We start from the raw sequence: 12500 nt of genomic DNA, 5'->3' as shown, positions 1-12500 counted from the left end.
GTGTGTGTGTGTGTGTGTGTGTGTGTGTGTGTGTGTGTGTGTGTGTGTGTGTGTGTGTGTGTGTGTGTGTGTGTGTGTGTGTGTGTGTGTGTGTGTGTGTGTGTGTGTCTTCAGCGAGTGAGTGGACGAGCGAGGAGAGCGAGCGGTTGCGTGTGTCAGTTTATTGAATGAACGAGTCTGGTTGTGTCTGAGAAAACGACGTGTACTGTGAAGTTAGTGCAACTACGAATGAAGTACCCAGCTTGTAAATAAATCTTTGTTCCGTTGTCATCGTGGTATGAACGTGCGCGATAAACATATGCCGTTGGAGACTTCCTGAACCGCGATCAATGGGTGTGTGTTTCCACGTGTCATGGTGATGCCGCTGTCGCTATGAAGTTCAACAACGCTAATCAACGATAGATTATCAACGTCTGTCGATCATTTCTATACAGCTGTTTTCTGGACGTTTATTTGCATTATTAAATTATTATAGGTTATGACAGTCCATATTGCAACACTGACTTTTTGATCTTTCAACAAACACAATAAGTGCCAGTGTTGGGTAATTTACTTGGTTGCAATTTGAGCCCTTCTTCAAATCCACCAACTAATGTTTTGTGCTATTTTTTATATTGCTGGATCCAAATCATTTTTATACCTTTTTTTGTTGTTATGGCTTAAAGTAAATCATGAAAAGTTTAATTTAGAAAATGGTTGTTGACACCAAGCATTGATGAGACGATATTTCTCTGTGTTAATATATGAATAAATACATAAGAACTGTGTGACACTTCAATATGTATTTATGTATCGCAAGTCATATCGGTATCCAGCATTGCTATCACAATGGGCTGAGAGGAAATTTAGGTGGTTATCGCACGACCAATCAGAAAGTCTCTTACCCGGTCCTTGTCCTCCAACAGGTCTGTGATTGGGTCGTCCATGTCCAGGATCCCGCCCTCATCGTACTCCACGTGATGGATCCTGACCACATACTCCAAATGCTGAGCCTACACCAGAAATAACAAACAAACGTAAGACAATTAGCATTAGTGTATTAGCGTGTTAGCATTAGCGTGTTAGCATTAGCATGAGCATACAAGCAACACGTCAGAGAGCGAAAGGGGAAGGATTCATGGGATTGAATCCTTTGCGTTTTCTTTTTGTTAACAGAAGTTGCGTTCTCGATTCACATCGAAAGCCAACTTTTTTCTGTGTCTTTGTGTGCGGTATTTTTATTCACCGTCGGCGGAACACACACGGCACACTTCAGTTGAAGCACGCTCGGTAGACGACACTGTTTAATCAAAGTACTCCACAACCGACCGTAACCTCTGTCATGCCTTTCTCACATTCTTAAGGCATTTCCCCGCCTAACAAAAATAAATATAAGAACGTCTTCCAGTGCAAGATAGCCAATATATTGTCATTTCTTGGCCTGATGTTAGACTAGAATAGAATAGAATAAATCTCTAATGTCCACCAAGGTGGACATTTTTCTTTGGCTCACCAGACAAAGACAAAAATACATAAACATACAGACATATGATGAAAATTTCGGCATAAAGAGCGCAGAATAAACATGCTTAAAGACATTAAAAAAAATGAATTTTTTATTTGACCATGGTAGCCAAGAGCAACAAAGTCAAACACATACATAAATCCTGAATTACACATCAAGTCCATTACAGCGGCCTCACAAACTGTCAAAGCAGGTGGCCATTTTGATACACATCTACAAGGATTTAACAAACGCTCAAAGCAACACAAAATAGGAGGGGACACCGGGGCTGGAAAAGGTGTTGAATACAACTTTCTAATTTATCTACGCCAGAGACTTTGCGAAAGCCATTTCTCTGTCACAATGACAACACACACAGCACCCCCCCCCCCCCCCACACACACACACACACCTCCACCTCAATCCCGCCGCCATCCCCCCACCAGCGGGGGGTTTGTGGTCCCAGACGCTCTTGTCTTTGTCTGCCGGTACGAGAAACGGCTTATCTACAAGTTATCTGAAATCTGGGGAAAATCTCGTTTTGTAGCCTTGTGTTGAATTGAGTATCGACACCAGGTTTTACAGGGGCGATGACGTGTTCCTGCCTTTGTGTCGGTGGTAAACAGAATGGAAGGTTTTGTACGACGGGTGGGGAAAGGAAGACACGAAATCGGCGTACGATCACACTGGGTGTACTTTGCTAACATTGTGAGTCGTCTGGCATGGGGAGAGTTTCTATTTGTTCTTTAACAGGCCCTTACGTTTATGAAAGGTTGAGACTTTCAAATAGTTTTTCACTTTAATCACGATTTCGATATGTTAATAATAAAAACTATAATTTATGTAGTGTAACGTTTTTTTTCCCCTCACAATCAAGTCTTTTCATCTCTGAATGCTCAAAGTTGTTCCAAGTATTACGGTTTATTACCATGGTTACAAAGTGTTGGAGAGGATGTTGCATCGAGAGATGTCGTCAGAAAATGGAAAGTTACGCCCCTTGATTCTCATTGGTTCAAAGTCGTCGTACAATACCACACACACACACACACACACACACACACACACACACACACACAGGGGGAAACAGAAATATAAAAGGGTTTAGTCTTTGATGTCCACTTTCTTTATTTTTTCCTCGGGCCTCATGCCACGTGAGGGATCAATTAATAGAGAGAAACAAGAAACTAGCAAGAAAAGCTGCGTTGTGCTGGCGGAAGCAATTAGGGTGAAGTTAGCGTATTCAAGTCACCCCCAAAAGGAACACACTGCACCCGCTGTCCACTGGTTTATTCTGAATCTCGGCAGGCAACAGAGCGACCATAGCGATCAAAGCGGCTCTATCTGACTGTAGTAAAGGTTTGCACACCGTTGCTGCCAGCGCTAATTGGCGTTGTTGGTGATTGGTTTTGTTTTTTGTCGCATTAGACCAAAAAATCGTTTCGATCCGTATAATTTGTGAGACTCAGTTGGATACAGCCTTTGGACTCCTATTTTTGGATGCGATTACGTTTTTTTAATAAGCAGTTGAAAGAGATGGACGGAGAGAATAAGCATGCTCAAGATAGACACAGACTGAGTGACACAGAGAGAGAGAGAGAGAGAGAGAGAGAGAGAGAGAGAGAGAGAGAGAGAGAGAGAGAGAGAGAGAGAGAGAGAGAGAGAGAGAGAGAGAGACAGACCGAGAGAGAGACAGTGAAACCGAGTGATAGAGCCTGTGACAGAGACCGACTGAGAGAGATGCAACGTGTCCTAGAGAGTGAGAGAGTGAGTGAGTGAGTAGGGAGAGAGATGGAAAGAGATAAAGATAGAGGGAGGCCGTGAGAAAGAGCCAAGCAGGTCAACGTGTCTGGACCCAACAACCTCCGCCGCTTATAAACAAGACTGCAGCGGGCCGCACTGGGTGCATTAGAGTCCATTACATCATGGCCTCTTGTCAGTGCAGGACACACACACACATGAAACATGAAACATGAAACCAGCAATGGGCCCAAGCTGGAATGACAGATTCCCAGGCTCCCTCCTCCCGGGAAGAACGGGTCAGACCGGAGATACCACTCACATTCCTGGCCGGCCGGCCCTGCATGCGACGGTGTTGACGCCACTGTTACGACGTGGGGGGGGGGGGGGGGGGGGGGGGGGGGGGGGTGCGTCTGTGTCACGTGTGAGGGCCACGCCCACAGTGACGACACAGCAGCACCACGTGCAAAGCGATGGGGATCCCGATGTGGCAGGAGAGAGAGAAGTCCCTCGTACAGTGGGCTGAAGGAGGAGATCAGTTTCTGGCGGCAGGGTTTTGCAAAGTGCTCTTTTATATGGGGGTGGTTCCAGCTGGGGTCAGACCAGGGGGAAGGCTAGGTGGCACACACGCACGCACACAAACACAAACCCTTACATGCAGGCACACACAAGTGAACACACAAGCGCGAGCACAACACAAACGCATACGCACACACATACACGGGTGCAGACACGCACACACAAATGATGGATGGGTTTTCTCCGCTAAAGTGTGGTCGGGGTCAGGGTGAAGGTCAGAGTGACAGGAGGTGATTCATGCCTTATTTCGTTTTTTTAACGCAAGAGGCAATGAATCCCACAACGGTCAGCGCCTCCCTCAAACGTCCGTGCCGAGTAACGGCGAGGTAGCGCCATCGAACCAACACCGCCGTATGCTGACATCAGCCAACCGCCGCGGGTAAAAACCCTGTTCCCTGTTCCGCAGACGGAGAAAGTGGTCCGAAACAGGGCCACACCTTGGGGGGGGCCCGGTCCCAGTCGGTGCCTCCGGTTCACAGGAGACCGCCCCGTCTCCATGACAACAAAAAGACGGACGTTCTGTTAGTCCGACACACCCCTCCGCACCGGGGTCGGACGGATCCCTTTGAGGGGGAGAGGGTGACATCCATGGAGGGGGGGAGGGGGGGGGGGGGTATTGTGGTGATGGTGGGGCTAGGCTCCAGTCACCGGTTACCCATCAAGTCACCGGTTACCCCTCCCTGCTCACTCCTCTCCATAACCCGGAATGTTAGCTGCTTCAGAGGAAGTGGAGAAGAAAGAGGCGCACACACAAACACACACACACATACGAAGAACGGCAACACACACACGTATGCGAAGAACGGCAACACACATACACACCCACACACAGGCGGGGAAAAAAGAATAATAATGAAAGGAAGACTTCCTCGAGTCAATCAGTCTTTAACGGGGATGGGTGAGGAGGGGGAGGGGGGGGGGGAGGAGGAGCCTTGACAGATAAACGGGTAAATTCTCTGCAAATTACACCATTACGTCTTCCAAGTGTTTCAAGAGTTTTCACCACAACCATCACACCCTCCCCCTCTCTCCTCCTCCCCCCCCATCTCCCCCTCGCTACATGACACCACTCGACAGCAGAAAGAGGTGATTAGCGATGCCGAATTCAGTCGAGTTTGTGTGAGAGCCTTTGTGAGATGACGGGGTGGGGGGGGGGGAGGAGGGGAGGGAGGGGGGAGGGAGGATGGGTGCTTCTTTCCCACTTTGAATGTCAGGAGAAGAATGGGTGATTCCGTGAGGGTGGGGCTTGGGGAAGGCGAGATGTGGGTTTAACGGTGACAGAGCGAAGAAGAGGAAGGAGAGAGGACGAAGAGGAGCGGTTGTTAACGAAGGAGGGGTTGAGATCAGACGTTTCGAGGGTCGGCGTGCTCCCTGGGGTCAGAGGTCAGCGGAGAGAGGGGGACTTTAAGGATGTTATTGAGAGCAGATTTTGGAGACAGAGGAGTCAAGTGCCAGGGATAGTTCTATAAAATAGCTTATCATCTTTGAGCGTCATTGTAAAATGGAGATATCGACTCAGTGTGATAACCCGTTTGGGAGTACACTTTCATTGCAATTAAAAGATACTCCATAAAAATATGAATAGGACACGTCTACTATGAGAGGGTTATGATTAGGTTAACAGGATAATGATCGAATACTTTAAAGAGGGATGATTCAATTTTCACGCATTCATTAATCATAAATTCATAAATTGCAGACGAACATCACAATATCGTCAGCATACAGCACACACTGGGGGGGGGGGGGGGGGGGTTTGACTTTGAACGTGATTGGTCCCCTCCGAACGACTACAGCGTTGCCATGGTAACCGATGTGGTCCCAGACTTTGTACTTAGAACCCGTGGTTATGACCAGGCTAATTAGGAGTTGGTATGGTAACTTCAAACCAGAGCCAGGCGTTTTCTATTAATCAACAACATGTGTAATAGAAGGCCCTGATTGGGAAAACCACAACCGTGTTGACAGTTTTCAGTTTTCAGTGTAGTTGCTCAAAAATATGACATCACAAAACCTAACTGCAAGACACAAGACACCAAACGTCTACTTTCAAACTTCATTCCAACCTCTTTTCTTTATATTGGAAGAGCTAAAAATGAAGTCTTAATAACCTAATAAGTAACTGTGACGGATCTTAGCAGGTATTTTGTTTGTCTAAATGAAATCGACGAATTAGACAGAGACATTTGATTTCTTAACACACACACACACACACACACACACACACACACACACACACACACACACACACACACACACACACACACACACACACACACACACACACACACACACACACACACACACACACACACACACACACACACACACACACGACAAAGAGCTTGATTGATAAACCATCCAAAAAAACAGATAACCTGCCAAGCTAGCTTTCACACGAAGGTAATGCGCAAACTAAGTGAGCCAACTGGCCAAAGAGAGCGAGGGGAGAGAGAGACAGTGCGAGAGAGAGCGTGAGAAAGAGAAAGAGAGACAGCGACAGAGACAGAGAGACGACACGAACGAGTGAAAAGATATTGGGCTGGGTTCCAATTAACCTGGAATCCAGCAGTGCTACTGTTTCCGGAAACATCTTCTAGTGAAGATTACCTTGGAGCTTTCAGAAGCTTTAATATTAAGTGTCAACGATAGTTGCGTGACAGCCGTGGTTCCTGTTGTCGTGGCGATGGAATGGAAGATGATTGTTGAGCGAGAGAGGAATGAGCAAGGAGAGAAGAAAGAAAAGAGAGAGGGAAGAGTGAGGGCGATGAAGAGGAGGGAAGGACGTAGAGAGAGATTGATGACTTGAGCATTGGTCCTCGGTGTGTGTGTGGTCAACAGGAGACCTCCAGGTAGAGAGGAGGCAGAGACTCTGGCTGTCACCCAGGCTGAGACAGACATGCCCTCCCTGGAGAAAACCGACACAACACCTGCCCCCCTCTCCCCCCTGCGTGTGTGGGCGGGAATGTGTGTGTGTGTGTGTGTGTGTGTGTGTGTGTGTGTGTGTGTGTGTGTGTGTGTGTGTGTGTGTGTGTGTGTGTGTGTGTGTGTGTGTGTGTGTGTGTGTGTGTGGCAATCGATCAATCCCTCCGTTTCTCCCTCTCGTCTATTCATCCTGGATCCCCGGCCCCTCCGAGCCAGGGTCGGTGAGGAGGGAGATAAGAGGGGGAGAGGGGAGGGAGGGGGCGACGGATAGATGGAGCCAGGGAGCCCTGTCACCCATCCCCAATCCCCCAGAATCACTCACTCACGGCGACAAAGCCTGCCCTTCCACGGTGACACCCGCGCACACAAATACCAGCGCACAGACGTGCGCACACACACACACACACACACACACACACACACACACACACACACACACACACACACACACACACACACACACACACACACACACACACACACACACACACACACACACACAAACTCGCGCGCATGTTTGTGTGCGCGTGTCAACTTCAACCTGCGCGCTGTGATACCGCGGCGTTAGCGCGTTGTGTGGCCTGACAGCGCCGGTCTTAATAGCAACTAAAGGCGCTATCACGCCGCTGCAGTGACAACCGCCACAACACTGCGTTGAATAATTGATTGATTGATTGCGAAAATAAAAGCGAGTGATTTGCATAGATGAAAGGAAACACGCCTTTGGTTTGAGAAAACTCACAATAATTAGATGAAAAAAAATACTATTTACATTTATATATAATATGTGGGGTGGGGTGTCATCTTTAGGGGACACATGTATTTGCCCAAAGTAGCCCCGCAGGACTATTATAAAAATAAAGGCGTTCAGTGTGTTTATAAATAGGATTAACATGATACTGTTGGGATTGTTTGAAGATACAGAACAATCACTTTAACAAAAGCATTCCCATCTGCTCGTCTGACTGCAAACAGGTTAGATGAAGTTCACCAGCGGGTTATGAGTAACGCATTGCAAATGTAACGTCTTGATCCCCGAGTCACGTGACCCGTGTTCCCAGCAGGTGAGCTCACTATGTAGAGTCGAAACACACCCTCAAAACAGGAACACACACACACACACACACACACAAACACAATTGAACCATGTTCACAAAAACACAACAACAACAACCCCACTAACTAATGTTTACCTTCTCTAAGATCTTCCGGTATCTGCGCGTGGCTTGATCGGTCACATCCCGCACCGTCCAGCCATCCTTGCACGGGACAACGACCGCCGTGTCTCCGAAAGTTACCGTCACTTTCATGGCGCTTCACAATAAAAGTCCAATATATATATTCCTATTAACACGTTGACAGCGTACAATCCAAAGCCGTCCGGGGGGTTGGGGGACGAGAGGTGCACCTGTCCCGCCGAGCAGCAGTAGTAGTAGTCCGCCTTCCTCTCCTGAACGCGGAACTGGTGCAACAGGTGTCTCTACCGGTGGAAATCACGGGGACGAAACCCGTTCGGTTTGTTTTGAAGTCACGCGGGTGATGTCAGAGGACAAGGGAAAGTCCATCTTGGGACCCGGAGTGTTTGAAACAGATAGAGGTAGGGACTATTAGAAGGAGTTATGTGCTGACGGCACCCTGCGGTGACACCCAAACAAACCGCACACACACACTCATACAAAGGCAGGCAGAGCACACACCCGGAAGCGCTCGTTCAAACGAGGAGCAAAGGTTCCTCTGCTATCTGCGACTCCTACAAGTGGATGCAATGTGATATAATGTGTCGTGAAAGGTTTACAGCCCAAACATTTGCAATACTGACACAGGACTACTGAAGTTGAATTATAAAAATGGCATGAACGGCAATCATTTTATGATTAGACATATTAAATTATAAATATTACATATTAATACTGATTTCTAATCCTACTGCTGATTTTTCTTTCATGATGATGGTTTATATATAAATTATTTACACAATATGACTCCAAACACATCATCCAAAAACAAGCCTATACGTTTTTAATAAACGTAATGAATGAGTAATGAAATAAGTGTTTTAAAACAGAATATACAAATTTCAGTAGGCATCTCCCCCCTCCTGCATTCCCCATGCGGGCCAGAGTCGACTCACAAAAGCCCAGTCTTGCCAGATTGTCCCCGATTTCCCGCTTAATCTTGCCAGGGTGTGTGTTACTCTTTTATTTACCGACTCCTCTCCAGCTGATGCACATCCAGCCACGCATGTTCTAACAATGCATCCATCCCCTCACCCCTCTCCCCCCCAAGAGAGAGGAACAAACACACTTATAGTAATTGTCTGTCATTTCATGTCGCTTTCTGAGCTGTGTAATTGCCATTATGGATATAAACGGCCCAAGACGCACTCTCGTGAACCTCTCATTCGCCACGCTTTATTTGTCTGTTTCACCTGCGGGAATCCTCCCTCTCTCCTTTCCGCCGTCACATGGAGACGGGCGAACGAGGACAGACTTCATAATTGAGACAAGCAATTATTTTTTTTCTCACTTTTTTTCGCTGAATTTAGCGTATGAACCAAGGTCGCATCCCTCGGAGCCCCTCTCTCTCTCTCTCTTTCTCTCTCTATCTCTCTTTCTCTCTCTCTTTCTCTCTATCTCTCTCTGTGTCTCTCTCTCTCTTTCTCTCTCTCTCTCTCTCTCTGTGTCTCTCTCTGTCTCTCTCACTCTCTCACTCTGTGTCTCTCTTCCTCTGTGTCAGTGTCTCTGTGTCTCTCTCTCTCTCTCTCTCTCTCTCTCTCTCTCTCTCTCTCTCTCTCTCTCTCTCTCTCTCTCTCTCTCTCTCTCTTTGAGCTCACTCCTCTCATCCAAAGCAGGATGTGTGATGATGATTATTCAAGAGAGAGAAAAATAGAGGGAGACAGATGGAGGTCAGTAGGTTCGATGCCGGATGTCCAAAGACAAATATGTAGGCATCCATGAGTTTGATGCACTCTAACCCCTCCCTACTACTTAATGACCTGTCTCTGTACTGTCTAACCCCTACCTACTACTTATCAACCTGTCTCTATACTGTCTAACCCCTACCTGCTCCTTAATAACCTGCACTGTAAAGTATTTTTTTATCAAAAATATATAGGTTTAATTCTGTTAAAAACAAAACAGAAAGATTTCCCCTTTTGCAACATTCTTGCTTACAAACCATGAAATCGTTGGCCATTTCAAACAATTAGTTGTACGAATTAAATACAAAAAAAATTCTGAATACTAGAATGGCTTTTAAGGAGTCATACAAACAACAATAAAAAAAATATGAATATAAAAAATATGAATCTAGCAATTAAACCAAGGTCACCTAAACGTACAACCTCGCTGAACAGGGCAAGGCCACCTGCTACCCACAGACCGACAACAACTGACCACTTGGGGGGCAGATAAAGTGTGTTTCATTTCAGGTAGTTTACCACAGGTGCAGCTGAGGTTCACAGAGAAGTATAAATGGTTGCCATCTTGAAAAAATACATCAAAAATCAAGCAATCAAATTCTACGTCCACCTGGGGCTGCAGACCCCTCTAAAAGGGGTATCTCTATAGCCTGTGATATCTGTGTTCACCGGATCCAGAGCCTGAGCTTGTCCACAGTTGTTACCCTTCATTCAAACGTTCAACTATGCTAAATGCTATGCTATGCTATGTTATCACTTTAGTTTAGCCATTTGTTGAACTCTTTCAGTTCAGTTTGTCCAAGTCCATAGTACAACCACGACCAGTGAGGGACTGATGGTTACTACCTTTCAGTCGAATAGTTGGAAACAAATCCAGGGTGATGTCGTCTTGCTCTCAACAGGGCTCAACGGAAGTCAAGGAGGCCAACTGAAAACATACGAAGCAGGTCTAAAACTAAAGCTCTTGAATCTCAACAAGTATAAATGATATCGAAAACCTGTTTGGATATATTTAAAGATCAAAGTGTGAACATTTGTTAAGGTGAAAGGTCTGAAATTGAAAGAGTTGAGAGGTCTAAAGTGTTTGAAGTCTCAGGCCCCGTCCACACGGAGCCGAAACGGGCGAAAACTATCCGGTTTCGTTTCATGCGGTTCGGGAATATCTCCGCAAAGAAAGATTCATTGCGAAACCGCATCGAGCTGTAGAAACGCTGTAGTAAATATTCAAGGCGCTGGTCCTCCTCAGAAAAAGCGGCGCGCATCAAGCCTGCGCACTTACAGCCTGCGCGCTGTATGCAAACATTCAGTCACGAGAAGATTCAACCTTAGATTCAATTTTAAATTGAGCAGAAATGCTTTTTAATGTACAGTTAGTAATTACATTTATCAAGGGGCTGTATTTAAAGCTAAAAAAAATGACGTCATCGTTTGCGTTTCAGGCGTCCACACGAATCCTAACACAAAACCGCATAAGTTCGGATAGGGCCGAAATGCACAAGACTTATGCAGTTTCACCAAAAAATCGGCTCTGTGTAGACGGGGCCTCAGAGAACTGGCGGAGCAGCCAACAAAGCAACTCACTAGGGATATCAAGTGGGCCTTTTGCAAAGCCTTTGAGGAGGATTACATAGCAGCAGCTTTCGCTGACTCATCGCATAGTCAAGTGCCAGACCCTGGCAGCCAGTCTCAAACAATTAGGCAGTATCAACATTTAAGTACATTACGTTGATTTTAACATGAAGGGAAGTAGGTATGGCGGACCGTTGACGGCCTTTAACCAAACCGCTAAATTTAGCTTCATCGCTAGGCCTGATTGGCCGGAAACGCGCCAGGCGTAGTCAATCACAGGCCCAGATCTGGAGGTTAAAATGGACGCTCTTAAGGATGCTACTCATTACTTTTGAGGCAGATTCTCATTTATTGTTTAGTGAATGATTTTGGGTTTTGACATGTTGGTTTTGATATGACCCCAGGTTAATTGATGACATGGTCTATGTCTAGATGTAGGTCAGCTATGTAGTGGGTCAACTCACCAACTGTAGGCCCGATAGAAAATAGGGCCGCTGGGAATTATTTTTGGTCAAATGGATCGAGATACTGACATGGACGAAGTCGCACATTGTCTTCATAATTTGTTTGGCTGTTATTTAGCAGAGGTGCCGCATGCCTATAGACAGTTGTTTGAAACCCTGAGGCCAATGATTATTTGCAAGCGTTTAAACAACGCAAACGTCACAAAAGTTTGACATCATAAAGTTGCATATGCTACGAATCACAATCGACCAGGCATAATCACGGTCGAGGACAGCCCTGAGACGTAGAACCAATCACCATTTGCCCCCTGCTGAGCCAGTCCTTCACATGAGCTACAGCTTTGGGATTCGTCAAACCCGCCCTTTGAATAGAATAAACTTCAAACGATCACCAATTCCCCAAACTCATAACACATGAACCCTGCGTCGAATAAGTGGGTTGAAACACACAATAACCATGCCCTACAAATGTCTTGTTCCTCTTGTTTTCTTGGAACAGGAACTAGAGCAGAACATGTATCACTGTCCCTTCTCATATGTACTGAAACGCTTTTTATTGTGTGAACCTCACAACTTCTACATACCTGGCCAAAGCCATGCGTCACAATAGGTGCCCGCCGAGGGAAGAAGTTCCCGTGTTTACCCACGGTGGTTGAACGTCCATCTTGATACTTCCTCTAAATGTCAGAATGGGGAAGAACCCGGGAAGGAGAGATTCCAGGCCGCTCTATTGTCCGTTTGAGGCTCCGCCGTGTCAGTTGGTTCATGCTGTCTGAGAGAACCACTGAAAGGGATTGAATTGTAACGACGGGGAAATTAGCAT

The 12500-nt window shown here is 46.3% G+C and overlaps 1 protein-coding gene across 1 annotated transcript in view; it reads right to left on the bottom strand.

The window, feature by feature from the left end:
• Positions 1–8453, bottom strand: part of pard3ba (par-3 family cell polarity regulator beta a) — a 65223-nt gene extending 56770 nt beyond the window's left edge. Inside the window, exons 1-2 of the mRNA XM_056588438.1 lie at positions 7918–8453; positions 885–992 (exon numbers count right to left, since the gene is read on the bottom strand). Of these exons, the coding sequence (XP_056444413.1) occupies positions 885–992; positions 7918–8034 (225 nt within the window). The 5' untranslated portion in view covers positions 8035–8453. The remainder of the gene's footprint in view (positions 1–884; positions 993–7917) is intronic.
• Between the last annotated feature and the right edge of the window lie 4047 nt (positions 8454–12500).

This window comes from Gadus chalcogrammus, chromosome 4 (genome assembly GCF_026213295.1).
Source record: "Gadus chalcogrammus isolate NIFS_2021 chromosome 4, NIFS_Gcha_1.0, whole genome shotgun sequence".
Classification (NCBI taxonomy): Eukaryota; Metazoa; Chordata; class Actinopteri; order Gadiformes; family Gadidae; genus Gadus; species Gadus chalcogrammus.
The sequence above is the reverse complement of the archived record's forward strand: the minus strand, read 5'-3'. Positions and strand labels throughout refer to the sequence as shown.